Genomic DNA, 22,390 nt, shown 5'->3' with positions numbered 1-22,390 from the left:
TAATCTGTGAGAAGTGGCCAATAAGGCTAAAAGGAGATTCTCTGTCCTCTTAGACAGGTATACTGGCCTCTACTGTGGCAGGTCTTCACAAATAGAGCCTTTGGCATAGTAATTTAATAGTTGCTTTATTTGGCTGTGGGATTCTTAGATAAAAGTGCATTTTTGGAGCTTTGGAATAACTGAACGTGCCTTTTTCTGAGAGAGCAGAGCACACAGGGATGCAGGGATAAGTTACTATACGTGTTAGTTTTCCTGCAGCTGTTTTTAAGCTGTGTGATTAGTGTGAAGGCCCTCTGCAGAAGCAAGCAGTAACTTGAAGTTAGTGATCTTTTGGATGCAATTAAGAGGGAAAGTTTTTATGTTATTCTTGAGGAATAATACTGCTTTACTCTCTGAAACCTTCTTTAACACTCCACAGCTCGTTTTTCGTCTTGGATTTTCCCCGTGAGAGATTTTTCTATGTTGAAGAAGCAGATGAAAACATTTTTATCATGCACGCATTGATAGATTTACATCTCCTGCTCTTGGGGGCTGGCACGTAAAAGAGCTGCTGCTGATAATCAACTCTCTTGTTCTGATCTAGAATTTTCATTATTGGAATGGAACATAAGGGAATAATATATGGATGTTTGATCACTTTCTACAGATTTCTCTCCAGCAGTCCCAAGATTAAAAAAAATAAATAAATCAACTGTATCTTGTAAAGAAAATGAATATGCTCTTCTTTATAATGTTTAATAGGGAAATTTGAAAGCTTGGCTTCAGGTAGATGTTAGAAATCCTATAGTGCTTTTCAAGACAAGTGAAAAACAACTTCAGTAACCCAACTAATGCTCCTGTTGTCCAAATACCTCCCAGCAGCCAATGAAATGGGAAGGCTGGAGTTTGAATGCAAGGTTGGGGGGTGGGGAGGAGGTGAGGTAGAGAAAAAGGAAGAAGAATGTGGTGGGGAATTAAAGAGGGGGGAAAAAAAAAAGAAAAGCCATTCACCCTCAGGGTTGTTGTGCTGAACATCTAAAACACATGCATCTCCTTCCTACCATCCACCTGCGGAGGAAGCTCTTGAGAATTTAAAAAAAAAAAAAAATTTTACTAATGTAGTTTAGTTCCTCTCTTAGCCCAATTCCTCATGTCTGGGTTGCACTTTGTGCATGCTGGGGCAAGTCTGAACTGTTTGTGCTAAAACTGCATTTATTCTGTTCTGTCGATGTCAAAACTATAAGGACTTAGAAGGGCAGGAGGAATGCAGATGGAGGAGAAGAAAGATGATTTGGGCTTCATTCTTTTCTCGAGGGCCTTCTCTGCAGCAGGGCTGTGTCAGGGAAATATGTACGAAGGGAGATGTCAGATGAGCTTTATTCTTTTTCTGCTGCAACTCTTCTTCCATTGTTCTATTTTCTAAGACTCTACCATGCCTGTTTACTAAGTACTTTATCTGGGCTTCGTAGAATGGAAGTTATACTAATGGTTTACATTCAACAGGGACACTGGTGCTCCTGACTGTTTCAGCTGCATTGACAGTTTTTTATTACATCCTTCAGTCCAGTGAGCAAGAACTTTCCTTTCTGTTCCAGCTGAACTGCTCTCTGGTGCTGCAGTGGTAACCTGAAACAGTAACTTTTGGATCTTGTTCCATGGCAGAGTTTAGCAAACTGTTAGTGGGTTTCATGCAGCTGACTTCTGTTCCTAGCTGTCTCATTTAATTAAAAGATTCTAAAATACCCCAAATACTCTTTATTTTCCCATGGCCACAAGGATGTGTGATAATGCATTTGCAAGCTTGGGGAAGGGTGGCCCATGGTATTGCGAGTGGGAAGGGAGGTGTCTATGAGTCAGTCTCTATAAATTCATGCTGTCTGTGCAGCAATAAATCTTGAGAACATCTGCACTGGGAAATCCCATTCCTCCTCCCCTGGTACCAATTATCTCAGCCATCTCACAGGGTACTGTTAGCTCATGTGCTGATGGTAGCCAGTTGGTTGCTTTGTGTGAACAGCCTTTAAACTGTTGAATGATTTTCTTGTAGGCTAGGGAAGAAGGACAGAAGGTGGTCATTGCCACGATGGGGTCTGATTTCAAGCAGGAAAGACCTATGAATTTTTATTTCAAATGGACTCTGGGGCTCCATAATAATGGTCACAACCTACCTTGAATAGTCTGATTTGATGTTGTCAATGTGCAGCCAAAATGTAATGATTCACCTGTACTGAACTTAGTCTTGTACTTCTTTGTCAAGTCATTTAAGGACTGGTCACTTTCTCAGTGAGGTTCCTTCTAGACTTAAACACAATGCTTTGAGACAGTTTAGGTTTTTATTTGTTAGGCTAATTTGCTGGGGAGTAAACAAATTATTCTTGCCAGTACACCCAAATTTATTCTTCAATGATGATGAGCGATCTGTCATCATCAAAGTTTTTAAGTTCAGCACTGTGACGTTAGGCAATTTGCAGTATACTTATCTGTACATGCATTAAAGTACTGATTTAAACTATATAGGAGCTGGTCTTACTGCACTAAAGCAAACTTCTGTCTCTCCCTCTTAATCCAGTCAAAGCCCATGGGCTGAAAGGTCTTGTTCAGCCTCTGAAGCATTTAGAGTAGGGGAAGAAAGGAACTAGCTGCCAGATCTCTGATAAGAGAGGCTCTGTCTCTTCCCTAGGTGGCATAATGTTTAAATGCTTTGGTTGTACTGAAGTAGAACAGCCACTTCTACCAGAATCTCTTAATAGAGTAAAAGATGATTGTTCCTACTGCACAACAAATACCACCATGACTACGGGGCTTCTTTTGCACCCATTTAAGAAAATCAACATGTAAAGCTTGAATAAACATGCAAACAAAAGCCTTTTCTGCATATCCAGTGACTTTTTTGTTTAGTATCCATTTTTTTGCTACTGCCAGCAGTGTCCAGTGCTTCTCCAATCGTTGGTAGATGCAAATACAAATAAAATTAAATTAACCTTTGGATGGAGAAGAGAAAAGGATGAGGGACTGACAACTTTGGAAATGACAAGGTACATTTTCCAGCAACACTATGCAGGTTCTGTTAGTGAAAGGTACCTTTTGAAGTCAGTGGTGTTTGGATCGATCTGTGCAGTGTCTAGAGGCAGGCAGCTTGTCTCTTTTGGTGGAAAGCTCATAATCCATTAGGTTTACTGATAAGAATTTATCTGCTATGCTGCTATTTTATGGCTAGAAACTTTAAAGGATGCTCAGAGCAAGCAGTGAGTGAGCTAGACAAATCAAAAGCAATCATCCCAGGATCATGGCAAATATTCATTAGCCTCTCTAGTGGTGCATGAGAGACTGACTTGATCAGCTCAGCGCCCCATTGATCCACTCAACTAAATGGCCAGCTCTCCATTTACAGATAGGTCAACTGTCAGAGCCCTTCTCTGCAAGCATGAAGTTTACACCCCCCACCCAACTCTCCTCGAGTCAGTAGTGAGAGGCCTCAGCTACTCTACCAACATACCCCTGAGGTAAGTAAACAGCACCAGCACTTGTGTGCATTTGTATACCAACCGCAGGGCAGATAAATGGCTCTTTGTGCTCATGCTGAAGGTCAGTGGGTCAAATACTGAGCAGCGTCTGTCTTGAAATCTGTGCCTAAATTATAGGAAACATTTAAGTGTATGATTAAATCCCACTCCAAACACTAAAGTGCTTAAGAACTCTCTTACACTGAACACATTCCTGAGAATTTGCACAAATAGGAAAAATACCAAGTGTTGAAAACATATTATCCAAAATATGTTCATGTCTTGAGTGTTTTGTAGGAAGTTAACTGGGTCTTTGTGACATTTCTAGGCAAATGAGACATGAGTAGGAAATGCAACTTACCTGGGGCCAAGTCCTGTAGCCTCTATTTAGGCTCTCTTTAGAGGTCTTGATTTGATCGATTGATTGGTTGAGAAGGGAATGCAATGTTCATCCAAAAGTTATTATGGGATATTTTAAACCTTTTTAAAATGAACCTCTCATTCATCTTTTTTTTTGATACAGTCTGATCAATGCATTTGTACACAAAGAAATAGTGAAATAAAATTCTGGCAGCAATTCTGGCATCATCTTATGTTCTAATCTATAGAAATGGCATGAAGTATCTGAGCTGGAATGCAAAATCTGGAGAAAGTAGTAAGGTAGTTTCCGGTGCTATTTTTGTATTTCCTGAGGCTTGTGTCATTATGTGCTGCCTTATTACTATTCTCTTCTTATATAAGATATGAAAATAACAGAGGGAAATTGCTTTTCCATTCTATTTCCTGAAGTCTAAAACACACCATTATTTCATCTTGTATTCAGATATCTCTGATATTTAAATGCTGACGGTCCATGTTAGTTGGATGCTTCATAATATATGTCCATGTTCTTGAGATTTTGGTTTGTGTTTAGAATTCCTTTGAAATATTTCTTTATTTCATTACTCGGCAATTCTGTTCTCTCTCATTCAGTCCAATTAAAGGTATCTTTCTTTTTTCAACTAGATTATGGATTCTTTTTCATCAATTTTGTTTGTTTTCTAATGTTTCTGTCCCTGAATGCTGAATCTCGCTCAGATTAGACTGTTACAAGTTGGTCAGTTGATGAAGCCAAATGCTATATAGTAGGAACAAATGTACTCTATTTTTGTAAGCTACACTGTATTGTGTGGAACTGTTAGAGTGGCAATGCAGTAGCTCTTAAAATTCTTTATTTTTATTGTAGTGGCACAACCTGTTTGGTTTCAGTTTGGGTCAGTATTGTGAAGGAGAACTATCTAACTTCAGTCACAGTTCTTTTAACTGCTACTACATCTTGACATTGTTACTGATGTACTGTAGATGTTTTCTTTGCACTTTAACAGGTGTACAACATGTTTCAACATCAAAGCCTTGGAATTAAAGTCAGCATTCGAGTGACAAAACTAGTCCTACTTCGCAGTCGACCTGTGAGTTCTAATTCATTTTTACCCTCTGCTGTAACTGTACTACTATAGTTTTACAGGCAGAGCAGGATCTCTGTCCTGTGTGGGTGAGAAGTATGGGATGTTCGGCCATAGGATCACAAAATGTAACTAGTGTGTGCCCTGCTATGCTAGATAGTGTTACAGATGGAAGTACAAGGGGCCACAGAAGTGGGAGGAACTGCAGTCCTTTAATGTAGCCTTTCTGAAAAATCTTTGCTTAGAGTCGTGAGACAATCTCAGGAGTTAACTGTTAGAAAAATTATATGGCTGTGGTATCAGAAATAAAAATGCCAGATTTAGGAGGCTTTGAAGCTTGTGACTGCTGCCGGCTGATGGAATTTGTTCTGTATGTCAAATGGCAGAGGTCAGTGTGGATTATAAAGCTCCTACTTCACCCACTCAGGTGAAGTTGGTTTCATGCTTTTTCATTTTCTGATGTTTGTGTACTTGATCCTCAGTTTTTTTTTTGTTTTTTTTATCAGAGGTATAATGATTTTGTAAACACTGTGGTGAATATTTGTTCTTTTGTATCCCTTTCTATACAAAAGGCCAAGTTGTCTATTGGGCATCATGGAGAGAGGTCTCTGGAGAGCTTTTGTCACTGGCAAAATGAAGAATATGGTGGAGCAAAATACCTTGGTAACAACCAGGTTCCTGGTGCGAGGGATGACACCCCTCCTGTGGATGCTGCAGTTTTTGTAACCAGGTATAATGAGGTCAGGTTTATCAGTTTCCTTAAGCAATACTGGCCCATAGTCTATGCTGGGATCATCTGGTCCAGCAGTTATCTAAGAAAAAGATCCATTGATGATGATATGTTTGCTGCTTATGTGCTGTTTGGAGGGCTCAGATGCTTCAGGTGAAGTGTTTTGTTTGTGTGTACTTAATACTGCTGTGCAAAAGCTTTATTACAGTTGTCTTGATAGCATGTCATAGTCAGGATGCAGTTAAGACATGTCTGTAGAACGGGTGATACCTTTTTCTCAGATCAGGTGGTATAAGTGGAAAAGAGATAAGTGAGGTTTAGGAAGGTACAAGTCTTCATCCTTCATCTGCTTCCTTCAGAAGCTGCCAAGTTGAGAATATGGGTAAGAACAAGCACCTTAAATTTGATTAGGTATGCATATTGAGCACTCTGAGAGGAGAAATAGTTGGTACCTCTGGAGCATACAGTGTGTTGGTAGGAAGGAGATGGTGAGGGAGCTATCTCCTAAAGAAAGAGAAAAAAGAATACCAGAAGCTAAATTAATTTTCTCTTTACCTTAGGAAATAATCACTTTAACATCCCCGCTCTGACAGTCCTCAAGTCAGTCATTCTTAATTTGTCTGTAAGTTTAAAACCTGCTGCATTTATTTCAGGCATGAAATAATCTGTGTATGAATATTACAGAAAATTTCCTCGTACCTGCAGCACTGCTTACTGATGGAGCAAACATACTGGAGTATGGCCCAGACACAATAAACAAAAAGGATATCTTTCATGTTAACTTGTAGACTTTTTCCCTGTACTCTCCCTACCTGAACTCAACCTCAGAGTAAAATGCAAATTCCATGTTCCCCGCACTCATTGTAAGTTATGAGCAGCAAATATCTGGTTGTGTAAACTGTGTACATTAAACTTAAGAATGCCTTGTTTCAGAAATGACTACTGAATAATTAAAGTGAGCACAAAAATGTAGTGTAAGATGGCTTCTTTATGTGCTTGAAAAACACTACTTCCTACCTCCCTCTTCCCTAGATTGAGACAGGAAATGTTTGTGCTGCAGTTAGATATTCTTCACCTGTGCTACCTTTTTTTTCCATGCCAACAGTGTAACTAGAAATGCATGCTTTTGCATAAGCTGCTTTTCTGACTGCAATTGTCTCTTGTGTTAACAGTTGCATTGCAAACTATCCACTGGATTGTGGTGAGTGTTCAGTAAAATAGCTGGCAAGCAGGACATGGGGCCAGCAAAGCTCTGAAGAGTGCACCTTCACAGATGTGTGCAATCCCCCCAAATCTTTTTCTCTCTATCATATTCACTTGTAGTCAAACCCAAGCACCTAAACAGCTACTTAGCATTTTAGGCAGGGTGAGTGGTTCCTTTGAAGTCAATGAGCTGAACATCCTGGTTATAGTTAAGAATGTGCTTTATTGGATCACAGCCTAAATAAATAACTAACATTTTTGTTGAACTCATCTGGGCATCCAGTTGTCCTGCATGACAAGTGAGGCATACAGAATCTCTTCTGATGTGTTCTGAGCACTGGATGAACGGAATGAGTGGAGCATTTCATCTGTGTGTTCTGTCTGCAGCTTACAAATTGAATGCATAATGTCATGTTAAATGAGTTGAACTCAGGCATTTGAGGAAGAATTGTAGAGATGTTCACTGGGTTCAGTAAATATGCAGCTTTTGTGATTGGAGTAGTTGGAAAAGTACAGGTTCAGTTGGATTAGAAGCTAGGCTCAGATTTTGTGAGAAAGTTCAGGCCAAGGAGGACATTGTTCTGTATAAGAGCAGCATTTCCCTGTTTGATAGGTCACTAGTGTTTACTTGTATCCTTCCTTCTTGCTGCGTCTTGTTATCCTAACCCACCCTGCTTCTGCTGCAAAGAGGATGCTGTGTTCTTGGAAGGTTTCTGGCCAAGCAGCCCGATTCCTTTGTCAGGGTTTCTACTCTTGGCTTTGGAAGTGTGTGTCCCTTGACCCTCTCCAGACTACAACGACCAGTAGAGGATACGGGAGCAAAAGCATCTCCAGCACAAGCAATAGAACCGGAAAAAGCAGAAGCTGAATTTTCAGCAGCTCCTTTAAGAGTAGGAACAGATTATTTGGGTTCAATCTCTGGAATCAGAGGACTTTTTTCAGTCTTGTTGCATTCATTTGAAACACTATGGCACGCTTGGCTCTTGGAACTTCACTTGTAACTGGTTTTCCCCATATACTCATTTGTACGTGGAAGTAGATGACCTCCTTAAGCTGCAGGTAAGAGGAGTACTATGTCTGAAATAAGGTGTACCACTGCCCAGTTAAGTAGGTAAGGGAGACAGTGGTAAAAATCTCTGAAGATTTGAATGTAGTGCAGTGGTTTCTAGAATCATCACACTTCTGTTGTTCAAATTCTCATTTTGAACGTTTTGAAATTCAAATCTCTGGCATTTACAGGTAATACACTTCATATTTTAATGGGCAGCTGACCAGAATAGTTTCTTTCTGCAGAATCTGTATCTTAGTGATCCTAGAAGCATGTTTCATTTAAAACACATTCTCTCTGTTGATCTTCTATTCTTTGCATTCCTCAGAAAATCTTCAGATATTCTGTTGCTCTCCCAACTTCTTGGCCATTTAGGTCAGCTATTAGAATATAGGTGATAAGAGGGCATAGCAGAAGATCAATCAGCACTGATAAGAACATAATTCAGAACTGTTACTCAGCAAAGACTTGTGTTTTTTTCTGATGAACTGCTATAGTTATTCCATTTGCAGCCTGCTTGTTGCCTCTGCATTTCTTCAGCTCTTCGCTGTCCCATTAAGTGGGCAAGTGAAGCAATTCCGTATGCATTTAGGAAGCTGGGCACATAATGCTACTAAATATATATTTAGGGTGAATTTTTTTTCTTTTTGGCAAGGTTTTGCCTGTACCCATTTCCTCTGCCCTATAACTTTGTGACCCAGCATGGTTAAGCTGGTCAAAAGATATCATTTGAAGGATGCTGATAACTGACTATTAAACAGAATACTTCTCATTCATGCTGCACAGTTCAACTACTGTCCTCCTTTCTTACAGGAAGATCTTGAATTGCAGAATTTAGCTTAGCACAGTTAGGTATTTTTTTCCAGTTCATGTGAGCCAGATGGAAGAGTGACTTTAGGAGGAGTTCTGAGCTTCTTTTCTGGCTCTCTTTATTGAATAGAACAACCCACTTATTGTCATTTTTTCAAAGGAATTGTTTAATCTTGCTAACAAAAACATACTCTGTGATAAAAGTGATAATGACTGAGAATTTCAAAGATCCCTAAGAAGTCAGAACACACGCACTACTTGATTCAGCCGGTGGCTAAAAGTGGAAAGGAAATTTACATCACTGCCATAGCATATGATTTCAGTACATTATCCAAGACTTAGTGTGATAAGGTCAGATCTGGCCTTGGATTTGAATGGCAGCTCCTGGAGTGAGTTTTATTCCAATGTAGCTCTGTAAACCATCCTGCTGACATCCTGTAACATATCCACAGGTGAGACAGATCTTTCTAAATGCCTGTATGGTCTGCAGTCCCTCTCATGATTTTTCCAAGAAAGGACTTTATGAATTTCAATGTGTAGATTTTATTTGGGCAGCATCTTACCTTTGGAAAAAGACTGAGATCCACTGAGCTCATTTGAACATGCTTTTGTGTTTGGCCAGAGTTTTAGTGTAAAATTTAAACTATAAGTCCAGGTAATTTAAAGCCTAGCATCTTCATGCAAGGCCTTTTAATAGAAGGAAGTATGGTGTCTCTTGGACTTCATAGGACGGGCTAGGAAATCTCATACTTGCAAGCCCACATGCAGTGAGCTGGGTAGTTATGTTCTGTTCTTTTTGCTGACCTATTTCAAGTCTACTCTGACCAGTCAGCATCACAGCACTCTCTTAACAAAGAAGATTATTCTACCTTTCTATGAGAGTGTGCAATTTGTGCTGAATTACTTATAAACCCCTTGTTTTATGGCATGGTGGCAGTTTCTCCAGGAAGCTGCCCAAAAGTGCCAGACACCCTTCAGTGTAGATCATAGAGTGCAAGGAGCAAAATTTGCTGTGCTTTGTTTGCAGAGCCAGCCAGCCCCTGAGGAGAGAAGCTTTTCTAGCAGTGGCCTTTTGCCATTTACTAATAGTTCAGCTATCTGTTGTCACAAGAAAAGCATCTGTTTGATTTACCAGTTTATATAACATAATAAGTCCTTAAATAAACCTCCGTCAAGTTGGCCCTGGGAACTCAAGCGGGTGTGCTTTTGCCAGCTCTGTCAGGAGACTGTCATTAGTCTTCTTTGGAAGGGCTGGAATGCCAAGGTGTCGAGACACAATAAGGCTGCAGTGAAAAATGAAAGCTGGGGCTGGTGTGTGGTCGTAGCTTCCAATTTTGTTTTGTTCCTATCCAATTTTTTTTTTTTTTAACACGTTGATAGTTGTTACTATAGTTGTTTTTTCTGAATTGAAGCATTCTGAGATTTCAATATCTGCTTAGCAAGAGGTGGTAATAGTTATTCTTCCAAGCCTTTGGCAAACTGATTTCTTATTTCTAAAGAGTTTGGTGTGAAGGTTTTGGGTTTGTTAGGCACAATCCTGAGCCTTAAATATCTTTTCCTATAAAGCCTAATTTCATACTTTTTATCCATGGAAGCAGTACTTCTAATCTTTCTCCATTCTTCTTTTTGCCACACTCTCGAATTCAAAATCCTTTCTGGGACTTGAGCATTTCAAACAACACGTTCCAGCTGTACTAATGTGATTCTTTCGCTAGCCTTGCCTTAGGGTGAGGAAAGCCACAACAGAGATTATGGTTTCTTGGCTTCCCTTGGGCTAAGGAACTTCAGAAATGTACTTGATGCTTTTCTGTTCGTCTTCAGAGCAGATGGTGCTGCAGAGCAGGTCTGAAGATAGTTCCTAAATGTTTAGGCCTAATTGCTTATTAAATTATATTCAAACCATTAATTTAGTTATGAAATACTTCTCTTCCCACGCTTGTTATGCTCTCGTGAGGGTTCTCATTTACAAAATCTTCTCACTTGAAGTGGTCTTACTTATACAGTGAGCTTCAAGGGTTTTTTTCCTGCTTCTGTTTAACAAAGATCCGTGGATCTCTGGCAGGATACGTGGATACCAGTGTCATATGTAGCATCTATTCCTGCTTTTGTGAGATTCAGGGAGACTGGATGAGATGTAGAGGGATAACAGAGAAGATAAAGTCCTTTAAACCTCTGTGTTGGATTCCAATCATAACATGGCAGAGTTGACAGTAATATATTTAGCTGAAGCCTGTTCACCTGGCTGTTGTGTGGGAAATCCTGAAATTCTTTTTTTCTGTACCAGCATCTGTCATTCTCTGTTTAGTCCTGCTTCTCTCTTGTCCTTATGTATTGCAGTGGTAGAAGAACTGAGAATTTCTGGGTATAGATGATCAGTTCTGTGTCTCCAGGCAATGACCCCACTTGTCCTTTCCTGCCGCTGTTGATAATATAGCTCTCAAAATGAGAGATTCATTATTAATCCAGGTGCTGAAGTCTGACTTCCTAGAGACAGTCTCATATATGATATTGCAGTACTCTCTGCATGCAAAATCTGAAGTATAAAATTAGATAGTAAGACATGGAGCTGATTCACATAATTGCTTGTAATCTTGCAGCAGCAATCAGTGTTGCTGTCTGTGTTGTCATTGTGTAGACTGCACAGCAGTTAAATAAAAACCAAAATCCCTCTACTCCTGTGATATGTGAATCATGCATCACTGCTTTTTCCTAGCCTGGAGTCTGGAGGCACAGGATACGTTTGACTTCTGTTCTGTTTTGCTTTCTAGGACAGATTTCTGCGTACACAAAGACGAGCCTTGTGACACTGTGGGTAAGTCAAAGAAGTAGGGGAGATTATTTTGATAGCCAACTTTATGCTGAGAGGAGCTTTTGGGGCAATCTTTCATTCTTTGATTTAATGTAATGCTGCGTTTACTATTCTGAATACCTCTGTGATGCAAATACAGATTAGTACGGGGTATGAACTATAAATAATCCTTTAAATACTAACCCTTCTTGGCACTGGAGGTCTCTGAGTTTAGGAAGTAATCTTAAGTAACCTTACGTTTTTGGAGCAGATGTAGAATTAGATAATTATTAGAGATTAAGAAATTGTCTGTTAGTATGTCTGTAATGTTCCTTCCAGTGCTCCCTCACCTCATTTCTCAAACAAGAATTTGCTAACTAATGAATGTATTTGTAGCTGTAAGAGCCGGTGTAATGCTCACAGATCAAACTGGCACGTAGACATAGAGAAGAATACCTCATTGTAGGAAAGCCAAGTTAAATCTTCTTTTCCACCTCCTGCTTCCTAACTGCCTTTAATCTTACCCAAGCCGTGGATTCACAGAGTCCTTACATCCTACACGATCCATCTATTTATTTATTCTACTTAGGAGCAGTAATCTTCACTGTATCTGTTCATCCGGTGTGTTTTTTTAATCTTGACAGTAGCAGCAGTGTGTGGAGGCATAACTCAACATCCTCTCTGTAATGATTACATTACTCTTTTTTTTTTTTACTTGCTTCAAAGTTGAACTGCCTGCTATCCCACGTACTGTGTGAACTTGGAGTGGATCCTGACTTTCAGCTGATCTTAAACTTCAGGGTCTGCAGAGGCACTTGGAGAACCAGGAGTCTCTACTAACAGCAGCAGGTGATGAGGGAGGTGGGGTATCCTCAGCAGGAGTTCTGGGGCTGCTTATAGAAGTCGCATTTCAGAATGCAGAACTTCCCTCTTTGCGTTATGGAGTCTGATCAGGTGAAAGGAAATAAAGAGCTGAAAAATGCTTACGTTTTCTTTTTAAACATGAGCAAGCCTTATATGTTTAAATTTTCCAATGGGAATCCCTCACAGTGCATTTGTTCTTTGTCCAATTGAAAACACACTTCTACTACTACAGAGGAAGGTTTTTTGTGCCTGCATCTGAAGATGCCTGTGGTAAGATATAATATAAAGAAGAAGAAGAAAAGCTGATGGAAGATATATGCTGATCAAGGTCAGGGCTTTTTCAGTTTTTAAAGACAGTGTTGTTGAAGGTCTCTATTCAGGAGATGATGTAGACAGCATGATGAAGGAAATATTTTTATGACTTTTTTTTTCTGTTTGTAAACTACCCAAATACTTTCTTGTGCTGAGGTCTATGGGAAAAAGTGGAAGATCAGAGTGATAAAGATTAAACTTGTTAGATGCTATTTCTGGTGTAGTTTTTTGTAGACTTTGAGAAGATGGGTGTTCCAATAAGGGAAAACAGTTTGGTCTCTTTGCTCTCTTCAGTCTTACTTTTCTTCTGGCACTAGCAACTTCACTTCTGCATTTCCTGTGCCCCTGCTGTTTCTGTTGTTGGAGCCCAGAGACAGTGTCCAGATCAAGTCTTTCATCATAAGATACCTACTTAATTTTTTTTTTTAATACTGTTGAATTAAGTAAAAATTTTGATGACATCCATTTTCAAGCATTATTGCCTGTGCCCAAGTTGGTGAGCTACTGCAGATGTCTCACATCAACTACCTGCTTAGGCCCTTATCTCTGTGTTGCATATTTTGAAATGTTTCTTCACAACTCTAAGACTAGGAACTGTTCTGGTAGGCCTGCAGTCTGAATGAAGTCCACCCAAATTACGCTGTATGTTGATATTTCATCTGTCACTGCCTTGAGAAATAGCACTTATGCTTGGAGCCTGAAAGAAGATAACAATTCTTCTGGTTATCAGCTTGCTAAGGAGAAATGCAGTAGTGTGGTATGAAATTGGAGAATGGTGGATTTTTGGTGTTTCACATCCGGAAAAGGATTCATGTTTCATGTTTCTGAGTTCTTACACAAGTGAGATAGTATCAGATAATTAAAGGCCGCATGTCTAATGCACTGAGTCAATCATATTTGTGATTTGCATGGAGATCATTGACTCTGCTTTCAGTATAGCAGTGTTTTAAGTTCATTTCCATTGCTCACTCAAATACATGGGTGATATAATTAAATGGTTTTTTTCTGCTGCTGAAAGTTAGCCAATAGGTAATTTTTTTTTTATATATTACAGATGTTAGGCCAGAACAGAATTTGGCTTTATGTTGTTTATGTGTATCACAGCAGAGGAAGAATAAACCAAAGAATATACTTTTGTGGCATACCATCCATTTTAAAAAGCGTTTGGTGTTTGTAACGCTAAATTTTAATTGTGTGAAAGGTTTTCCAGTTTTCCTCTTTGATCAGAACAGGGAAAAATTATTTGTCATCACAAAGAAATTGGCTTTAATAGCCACCTCCATTCTGTGTCCTGCATATATGGATTAAATAAGTAACCATGTAGTGTGGAATTTTCTTCAGTTTATTATTAATACAACAGTCAAAGTGAACTGATGCCCATTGGTGAGCAATACTAACTTTTAAAAAATTATGCTGATACTTCAGCCATCTCTATTGTTGCTGGGTGCTTAGTCCTCACTCCAGTACCACAGGCACTTCCAAATCAGCAAATGTACCTACAAGAGCAAGAAGCTATTCCAGAGAGTGACGTTACATTTGGTCTTGAAGACGGTGCTGAGATTACAGCAAAGTTCTGAAGAACTGCAACTTGCTTTCATTCCCGACCTTGCACTTCACTTTTGTATGTGAAGAACTGTCTCACCAGATGCGTGTGGTTTTTTTACCCTCTTATGGATAAAGCTGGCCATTGCAATGTGATGCATTGCTTCCCTTTAAAGGAAAAAGCACCTTCTTGGTGAGCAGGCCATCTCCTAAACTAGGAAACTGAAGCTGCTGCTCTGTATGAGGTGTAGAATCTGGACTCTAGAATAGTGATTTTTATTCCCAGCTCTGGCATTGGAGCTGTGTATGACATTTGGCAAGTCACTTATGTTTGGAATGCTTCTGTCTACCTCTATGAAATGGGGATTTTAGTGCAAAGCTACAAGAGATTGTATGGCTTAAGTAGTTCACGTATAAAACTATATGATGCATATATATAAAATGTACAGTGCAAATGTGAGTCAGCAATCTAATGTTGCTTTGTCATATACAGATTGTTAGATTATTTGCACTAAAGTTAGTCTATTTAAAGCATTGTAAGTATTTTGGGGGGGGAGACAGTGCTTTAATTTGTTTTCTTTATGTTGTGAGAAATATGTAAGCAGAATTCTTGGTGGCAATATTGAGGCTCAGCTGTTGTTTGGAAGTGGGATTATGAAATTTAAATGGTTTATAAGAGGTGTTCATTTGTGCTCAAAAAGATCCATATTGAAAAACCTGTCTGGAATCTTTGCTTGCTATGCAGACACAGAGAGAAAACAGCAGCAGGAGGTTTGTATTTGTATTCTGGCAGGGGCCTCTCTCTGAAACCAGTTGCTCTGGGGACTTGGTTCAAATTTTCTTGGCCCAGCTGCCAAGGTAGTGTGGAAGGTTACATAATGGCTGAAACAAGCTCAAAAATGGTGAAAATATGTAGGTATGTCTTTGTGGGGTGATACCCCACTGACTGTGTTAAGCAACAGAACCACATCTGTTTAAGGAATATTTTATTAATGCTTATTACCCCACTTGGTTTTGTGAGTAAGCTGTAAGAATGAATGAATTCCAAAAGGAGGGAGAGAGAAGGAAAACTCTACGCCTGCATGCAACACATTTGCCACAGTTGTGTTTCAGAAGTCTCAGTTGCTGGTACCTCTGATAGGCTCTGCGATTTGAGAGCAGGAGGTTTGCTTTGTGCAACATAACCTTGACACACACCAGTCAAAAAGTTTGCAGTCTGCTGCTGCTTCAGACTCATCTCTCGTGATGTGACTCCAACCAGGTCTGCTGTTTCCTGCAGAAAAATCTTTGTTCCAATTGAGCTGCCTCTAAGCCAGCCAAATTGAGAGTTTAATGTCTAGCTATTAATATCAAGCTGCAGCTTGGAGCCTTGCACGTTGTAAGGATCCAACCTTTCTGTGACATAAGCAGATTGAGAATGCCCCTTTCGTTCAATATTTCCACTGCTGGTGCCAAAAAAGCAGCTTTATGGTTAGTTAGGAATGATCCTGCATATTTCAAGGCAAAGCTTGGACTTGATTCCTCAGTGTACATGTTACCCCAGATCCAAGCTGAAGCTTCGTTGTATTCAGCTAATAGTAAAAGTAGGGGCAGTATGGAATTGGGAAATGGAAAATGAGAAAGTGTCTTAAATATCCTTAAATTGCCCTGGTTAAAAATGTCTTTACCTCTTCTGCAGTCACATATGCTTTCTGTGGCTTGATGCTGGGGAAAAGAAAGCAGAATACAGTGGATATACTGCAGACAGGCAGGCTTAGTTGAAGAAATCGCTGCCTGGAGAAAACCGAGCATCAGAGCAGAAGTGATTGAGAAACAGTTTTCCAAGCTGTTTCCACAAGTGAATCAGTGTGTTGTGAAAAGCAATCCCATCTACTGACTGGCTTTAACTGAAGTGCTCCAAGGTAACTTATTAAAGGGGTCCTGGGGGTTAGAAATTCTTGTATAGTTTGTGTCCTGTATTTATTTACTTGCCTTTTCCAAGCATAGACTGATGTGTGTGGTTTTGGTTTTGCCAGTGTTGCTGCTTGGTAGCTGTGCAGATGATGTCCTTCTGCTGTCCCAGTGTGTTCATACTGTGGTCATTTCTTCCTTTCATGAGAAGTGCCATCGTGGAGAGCTGCATCCTGTGGGGCTATTGGCTAATTTTCCCTCCCTTAACAATTACACTCTGGTCTCTTCTTATGAGTACTGTAGCACAGAGTTTTTAAAATATGTCCAGGTTTTCCAAATCTGACATTTGGTCTACTCATCACTGTAGATTTCATCCTTTTGTATTGCATGTAGAGCACCTGAGAAAAGGACAGTGCATTTTTAGCTTTTCCTTGCTGATTTGCTTGTGCAGTTAGGTGGTTCCTGTTCTCAGCAGTAACACTTCTTATCAGTCCTGCCTATGCTCTGCGCTGTTCGTTTAAATCTTCCTCCCTGTGTAATATAGACTGCAGTCCCTTAACAGTGTCACAACAGAGAATTAATCCCTAAGGAAAGGGAAAAGACTAGTTGGTTTGCTGTGAGTGGAAAAAGAAAAGGAATTCTCACATTAAAAACATTTTCCATAGTGGTTCATGTTAAATGTTTCTGTATATTCCAGGGCGGGTTTTTATTTGATGCCAGAATAAATAGAAATACCTGCTGCTTAAAACAATTCATTAGAGAAGCAGTGCCTGGCTTTAGTAAAAGCCTTACTGAGACTGTCCTCCAGACCAGAATCGAATGCACTTCAGTGCATTAAAATGAACATATGGTCGGTTAAAATGTCCCTTGAAAGAATACTCTTTAGTTAATTTGATGTTTGTGAATGAGCGGGACCTCACAGCACTGCAGATTTTCCTATCAGTTGTGGCTGTGCATGGCAATGTAGAATTAGGCTGCTGGCTTTACGAAACCAAAAGGAGCCATGCTACAGTACAGTGGAAGACTTTTTCTCTTGCCTTCTGGTTGCTAAGGAATAAATACTCAGCTGCACAACTCAGACAGTGCAGAGCTGTGCTATTGGACATATTCATCACTACCATCTTTTGTGCCCCACCCTTCCCACAACACCCTTCCAATTTCTTTTCACCAGCTAGCAATCTCTCCTCCTCTTCTTCTGTTCTTAATAGAAATTTGTGTGCCAGTAGAGTTTAATATAAGATTTCATACATTTTAATAGAAACTCTGGGATGAACACAGCCACACAAGTAATCACAAATCCCTGCTAACGCAACCCTTGCTCTTCCTCGCTTCAGTGTGCTGTTTGTGCTTTTCCTTCTTGCTTGTTTTGGGGACACTGTTTCAGCAAGGCTGCTTTGCATGTGCACAGCTGTTCAGTCTCCAGTTGTGAGCCTCTGAAGGATAAATCTAGCTTCCATCAGACTCATTGCGTGAGTTTTTTCCTAGAGAGACTTGTGGCTTGGAGGTACCTGAGACGTCTTTCGAAAACCTGATGTCCTGAGCCTGGTGCTTCGTAGTTCCTGAAAATTAGCCGTCATCTCAATTAAGTTGTCTCTATTTGGGTGTTCAGAATCACTGAAAGTTTTTAAAATCTAATGAAGAAACAATAGTCTGCGAGAGCCAGAAAACAAAACCTAATAGAAACAAAAGTGAAACTGACCAGTCTGCTTTTGGAAGCAGCAAGTGGGAAATACAAACAAAGACCGTCTACAAACAATTTGTTTCCCTCTGTCCTGCCTGTAAAATAAATAAATAAAAAAGCTGGGCATGCCAATTTAAGCAGACCACGTATTTATTGTGAAATACATCAGCTTTCTAATTGATATATATGAAAGCTTATGATGTGTGCAGTGTATTTAGTTGAGTGAAGTGTTAATACTGTTTTGTAAAGACCTATTTTTCTCTCTTTGTTATGGAAAGTGAAACATTTGAATTTCGTTTGCCTTTGGGCTTGTTTTGCAGCTCAGTAGATTTGTTTAAGTTTGTCTTTATTCATTCCATGTTCTAATGGCCGTAGTGGATTCTTGGTCTCCTTAGATGAGAAGTAACTATGACAGAGAGATAGTAGCCAAACACCAGCAGCTTAGTTTGGATCCTTTATGTTCCCACCATACACAGAAAGTAGGTAAGTGATCAACCAGTCTGTTCTGTTCTTAAAATTAATTAAGCTGTTGGTGCTGTTTTCTGAATTTCTGGTTATATCAACCTTTTTCTTCATCTTCTCTCTGTTTTTTCATGTCTTGCAGAGGGAACAATTAGCTTATGTAATTAAAATAAATGAAAGCTTTTAGTGGAGAGAGAGTTGGTGACAGATCTTTCTGACCATTTGTCAGTTTCCCCCTTCCATATGTACGTAGCTCTGAAGCATCACAGATCCTCTCCTGCTCTCATGACTAATCCCCTTCCCTTGCCTTTTTCTTGAAGGTCTGTTTGTCTTTGGTGGTGCTTCAGTGCTCTTAGAAACTCTTGCTCAATTTTGTTCCTTCATCTTCTCTTTTGTTCAGCTGGGGCTGGACACTGAGAAGCTGCTCTCCTGGGAGAGGCCTGGATGGTCTGTCTTCCATCACGCTAACCACATGACTTGCCCACTGGGGTTGTGGAATTTCCCTACATTTGCTACACTTTGTTCTTCATAAACCTCCAGCAGTTCCTTATTAGCTCTCCTCCATACATCGTTTTCTTTTTGTAGCCCCAAAATGTATTTTCACTTTGTTTTCTAATTATTTTTGTGTCTGTCTTATTGTGACTCCTTGCAAAATTAATGCTGTATATTTAAGCTTATCTTTGCTCAAAAACTTCCCCTTCAGCCATGGTCTTGTTGATGGCTTATGGTAGTGTGTTTTTGCTAAATGCAGGACAACAACTGCCCAAAATGCTGTGGAAAGGAATAATATTATTCCTTAACCAGACAATGTATTTAAGAGTAAAATTGCTCCAGGCCGTCGCATCGCGTTGTCGTGCAAGGTGAATTGATTATTATTTGAATGGAAGATATCTTCAGAAAACTGACTAGTTGCAAGTATCGTGTTAAGATTCTTTCCTATCAGGAATGTAGGATTCCAAACCAAATCCTAACCTAAAGTCAAACTGGTGTGCACCTAAGTTCCCTTGATTAGAAGGAGTATGTCGTGAGGGAAAATATTTGCTATGACTTTGTTGGTATTTATTCTGACTTTATCTTTTCATTTCACCTCCATGTCATAACTCACTTTATGTACCTAAATCATTGTGCAGTTCGATTGGTACAGGTGCAAACATGTACTGCATTCCACTCTAGGGCCATTTATGTCTGTGTGAAATTATATAGACGTGTACACAAAACACCTGGGAATTTTAGTCTCCTAGCTTGAAGGGAAGATATCTATGCAAGATTTCTCTTCCACACGTTCTCAACCCCCAACCCCTTCCTACATTTAGAGCTTTGACGTGCAATCACTGCAGGGAAAAGCTGTCTTGTTATTACTGTTTTAATTAACAGTTCCCAATGAATATATGTGACAGTAGCACAGTAATTTTCTTCCAGCGTGGAGTAAAAATAATCAAAACCTTAATTGAAAAAGAATGCTGCTTTTTCTTTTGTGCAACAGGCACTTCTCATATGTTGAATTCGTGTATAGGTGCAATGCTAGAACTGCTGAGTTACAGTTTTACCTCCTGGACAGTTTCTCTGCCTTGATTGTTTTCTAAATTAGAGATGATTTGTAGGATACTGCCTGAAGAACCAAGGCTTTTTCTTATGGCTGAATTCCATTTAATCATGACTTAAAGAAATCTCTGCTGTTTATCTCTGAAAGCAGTCTTTGTATTTGCAAACAGACAGGCTGAAGGCAGTAGTCTAATTGATGTCCAGCTAAGCACACACTGCCAAACAAATGTCAAGAAAAGCTCTGGAACTGCTCCTTGCTACTGTGTGTGAGAAGTTGAGAAGTCTTTGAGGCAAGCATGAGCAGAACAATTTTGGTATATTAGATCTGTAGACAGACAGCTTCTGTTTGTTGGGGTTTGTAGTATTTCTGTTGTTGTCCCTTACCTCTTCCATGTCAATGGAGATTTGCATATTGCAGCTTTACACGCTTTCTGCACTGCTTCATCAACTTCACACCCTAGCTCCATAACTTCCCGTTGCTGAAGATTTGTTCCTCTGGAGGATTATTGCAAGAATGAACATTTAAAAAATAAAATAATCTCTTCTGCTTTCATAGCTCATCTTGCTTCCTTCTTTCTCTTTTTTAAACATAAGGCTATAGAAGGAGAGATGTTTGTTTTCTACAGTGCCAAACCTCCTTGTCAGTACCTTATAAATAACCCATTGCTTGCTGTTGATATCTGTGTTAGAAATGCCAAGACAAGATTTTCCGCAGCAGAAAGCAGGCTTTTCTGCCATGACAACCATTCAGACAAAGTGAGCTAGGAAAACATGAGAGTCAGAAGAGTATTTGCCCATTGTTTCTTATCTGAAGACAGGGAACAGATTTTGCACATCCTGACTTTCAGTCCAGTGCCTTACCTGCTAATTCATGGCATCTCCCTGTTAATCAGACATTGTGGGTGTTTGTTTTTGTATATGGTGCTTTTCTTTAGTAAAATCCAAAGCTCTTCACTGAGAAGATCAGAATGGTTGTCCACACTGTATAGAGAAAAGGAAACCTTTAGATTTGAAGAGGCATGCTAAAGGAAAGAGCTGGCTGGGTGTACCCTACATCTCTTGAGTCTCAGACCTGGTCCCTCAGCTGGAGACAATGCTACCTCTTCTCAGGCTTTCCCAGTGTGAGCTTGGATTCTTTATGCAGCATCCGGTTCTTCTACAGACCAAAGGTTTGAGTTTTTTCTTTTTGTTGCCCACAGCTTTGTTTTTTACCTCTGTTCACACATTCCAGCCTGGTCAGTCAGCTGCAGACTGCAGTCAAGTACTGTTTAAGAAAGCATGGTGCATTTATAATTGAAAAACCTCCTGAAGTTTTTCTTCTCCCCCTGTCAGACATGGATGGCTTTTATCCAGTTGACTGCTTTTCAGTGCCTTTATCCTTTGCTGGCTTGAAAACATTTCAGATAGTTTCTATTGTTTTATAGACCCTGTAGCTAGAAAACCAGTCTGTGTAAAAACATCTGTATGTAGCTGTGCAATAGGCTACAGACGTGGGGTAGTAAGGCATGATTGCATTCATTGTAACGCTTGCTCCACTGAATAATCAGAAGCATTCCAGTTGCACACAGGATATGTAAGAGTAGAGGGAGGAAATGAAGGACAGTTGTGTACTGTACTTTTACATTTCTTTTGTTTTGCAGCTTCCAAGACTAAAATGTAATTTTGATAGCAGGTTTAAAAATGCAGAGATGAGATTTTACTGGTGATAACCAAGAAAGCTGCACTGGGAAGTCTGCATAAAACACAAGAAAAATATAGTTTGTTGGCCGCACCTCCCCCAGAGAAGGAAGTTTGACCTGCACTGATTTTTCATTTGTTTTTTTGAAATTTGGTTTACCATCTGGTATCATAATGTAGTATAAAAGCAGCATATTTCACAGGGTGTCTTCAGGGTGTCTGATCGTGGGAGGACTTTGCTATTCTAAGTGCACTTAGTAGATTTAAAAACAAGTTTAATCCTTGAAACTATTTTTTTCCTTTTCAAATTCCTTTGGACCTTCTGATGCCCCAGCACAAGCTGCAAGTTTCTTGGTTGTGATTATGTTGCACATAATGCAAATAGGAATCGGTCATGTAGCAGGACTTTGTGCCTCTGAAAACCTTTGTGTTGACCAGCCTGGTGAAAATGCAGTAGGAACTGTCCTCCAGTACAAGCTCACAGCACGATCTCTAAATTTAGAAGTAATGGAATATCTGAATTTGACCAGATCTTCCTTGTGGAAAACAGTGGGTTTTTCCTATCAAGCTACAACCATTTTAGAAAGAAAGGTGGAAGTAAGAGACAGTGAATTTTTGACCTAAGTCTAATTTTGACTAATTTTGACTAATTTGGATTTATTGTGAATGTCATACATAGCTAATTTTGGTTTTCACTTCTAGTTTTTGGAAGATTCTTGTCCAAACAAAATCCAGTGATTCAAAGGACAGCTTGCAGATACATACAAGTATTTATTTGGACTCGGGGGTTCTCCTCTACATATACATTTGTTTAAATTTCACTTTCAGATTCCTACAGTCAGTAAGATGTTTGTCTGCATTAGTGTGACAAGTTTTTTTTACCCTTTCAATCAGCTCATAGAACTGCACTTAACCTT

The 22,390-nt window shown here is 39.6% G+C and overlaps 1 protein-coding gene across 1 annotated transcript in view; it reads left to right on the top strand.

The window, feature by feature from the left end:
- The window catches only part of ADAMTS17 (ADAM metallopeptidase with thrombospondin type 1 motif 17), a 167,213-nt gene that overhangs the window by 26,597 nt on the left and 118,226 nt on the right, over positions 1 to 22,390 (top strand). The window contains exons 4-6 of the mRNA XM_010717544.3: positions 4,847 to 4,930; positions 5,497 to 5,654; positions 11,484 to 11,527. Coding sequence (XP_010715846.1) covers positions 4,847 to 4,930; positions 5,497 to 5,654; positions 11,484 to 11,527 — 286 coding nt within the window. The remainder of the gene's footprint in view (positions 1 to 4,846; positions 4,931 to 5,496; positions 5,655 to 11,483; positions 11,528 to 22,390) is intronic.

This window comes from Meleagris gallopavo, chromosome 12, assembly GCF_000146605.3.
Source record: "Meleagris gallopavo isolate NT-WF06-2002-E0010 breed Aviagen turkey brand Nicholas breeding stock chromosome 12, Turkey_5.1, whole genome shotgun sequence".
NCBI classification, from domain to species: Eukaryota; Metazoa; Chordata; class Aves; order Galliformes; family Phasianidae; genus Meleagris; species Meleagris gallopavo.
The sequence above is the reverse complement of the archived record's forward strand: the minus strand, read 5'-3'. Positions and strand labels throughout refer to the sequence as shown.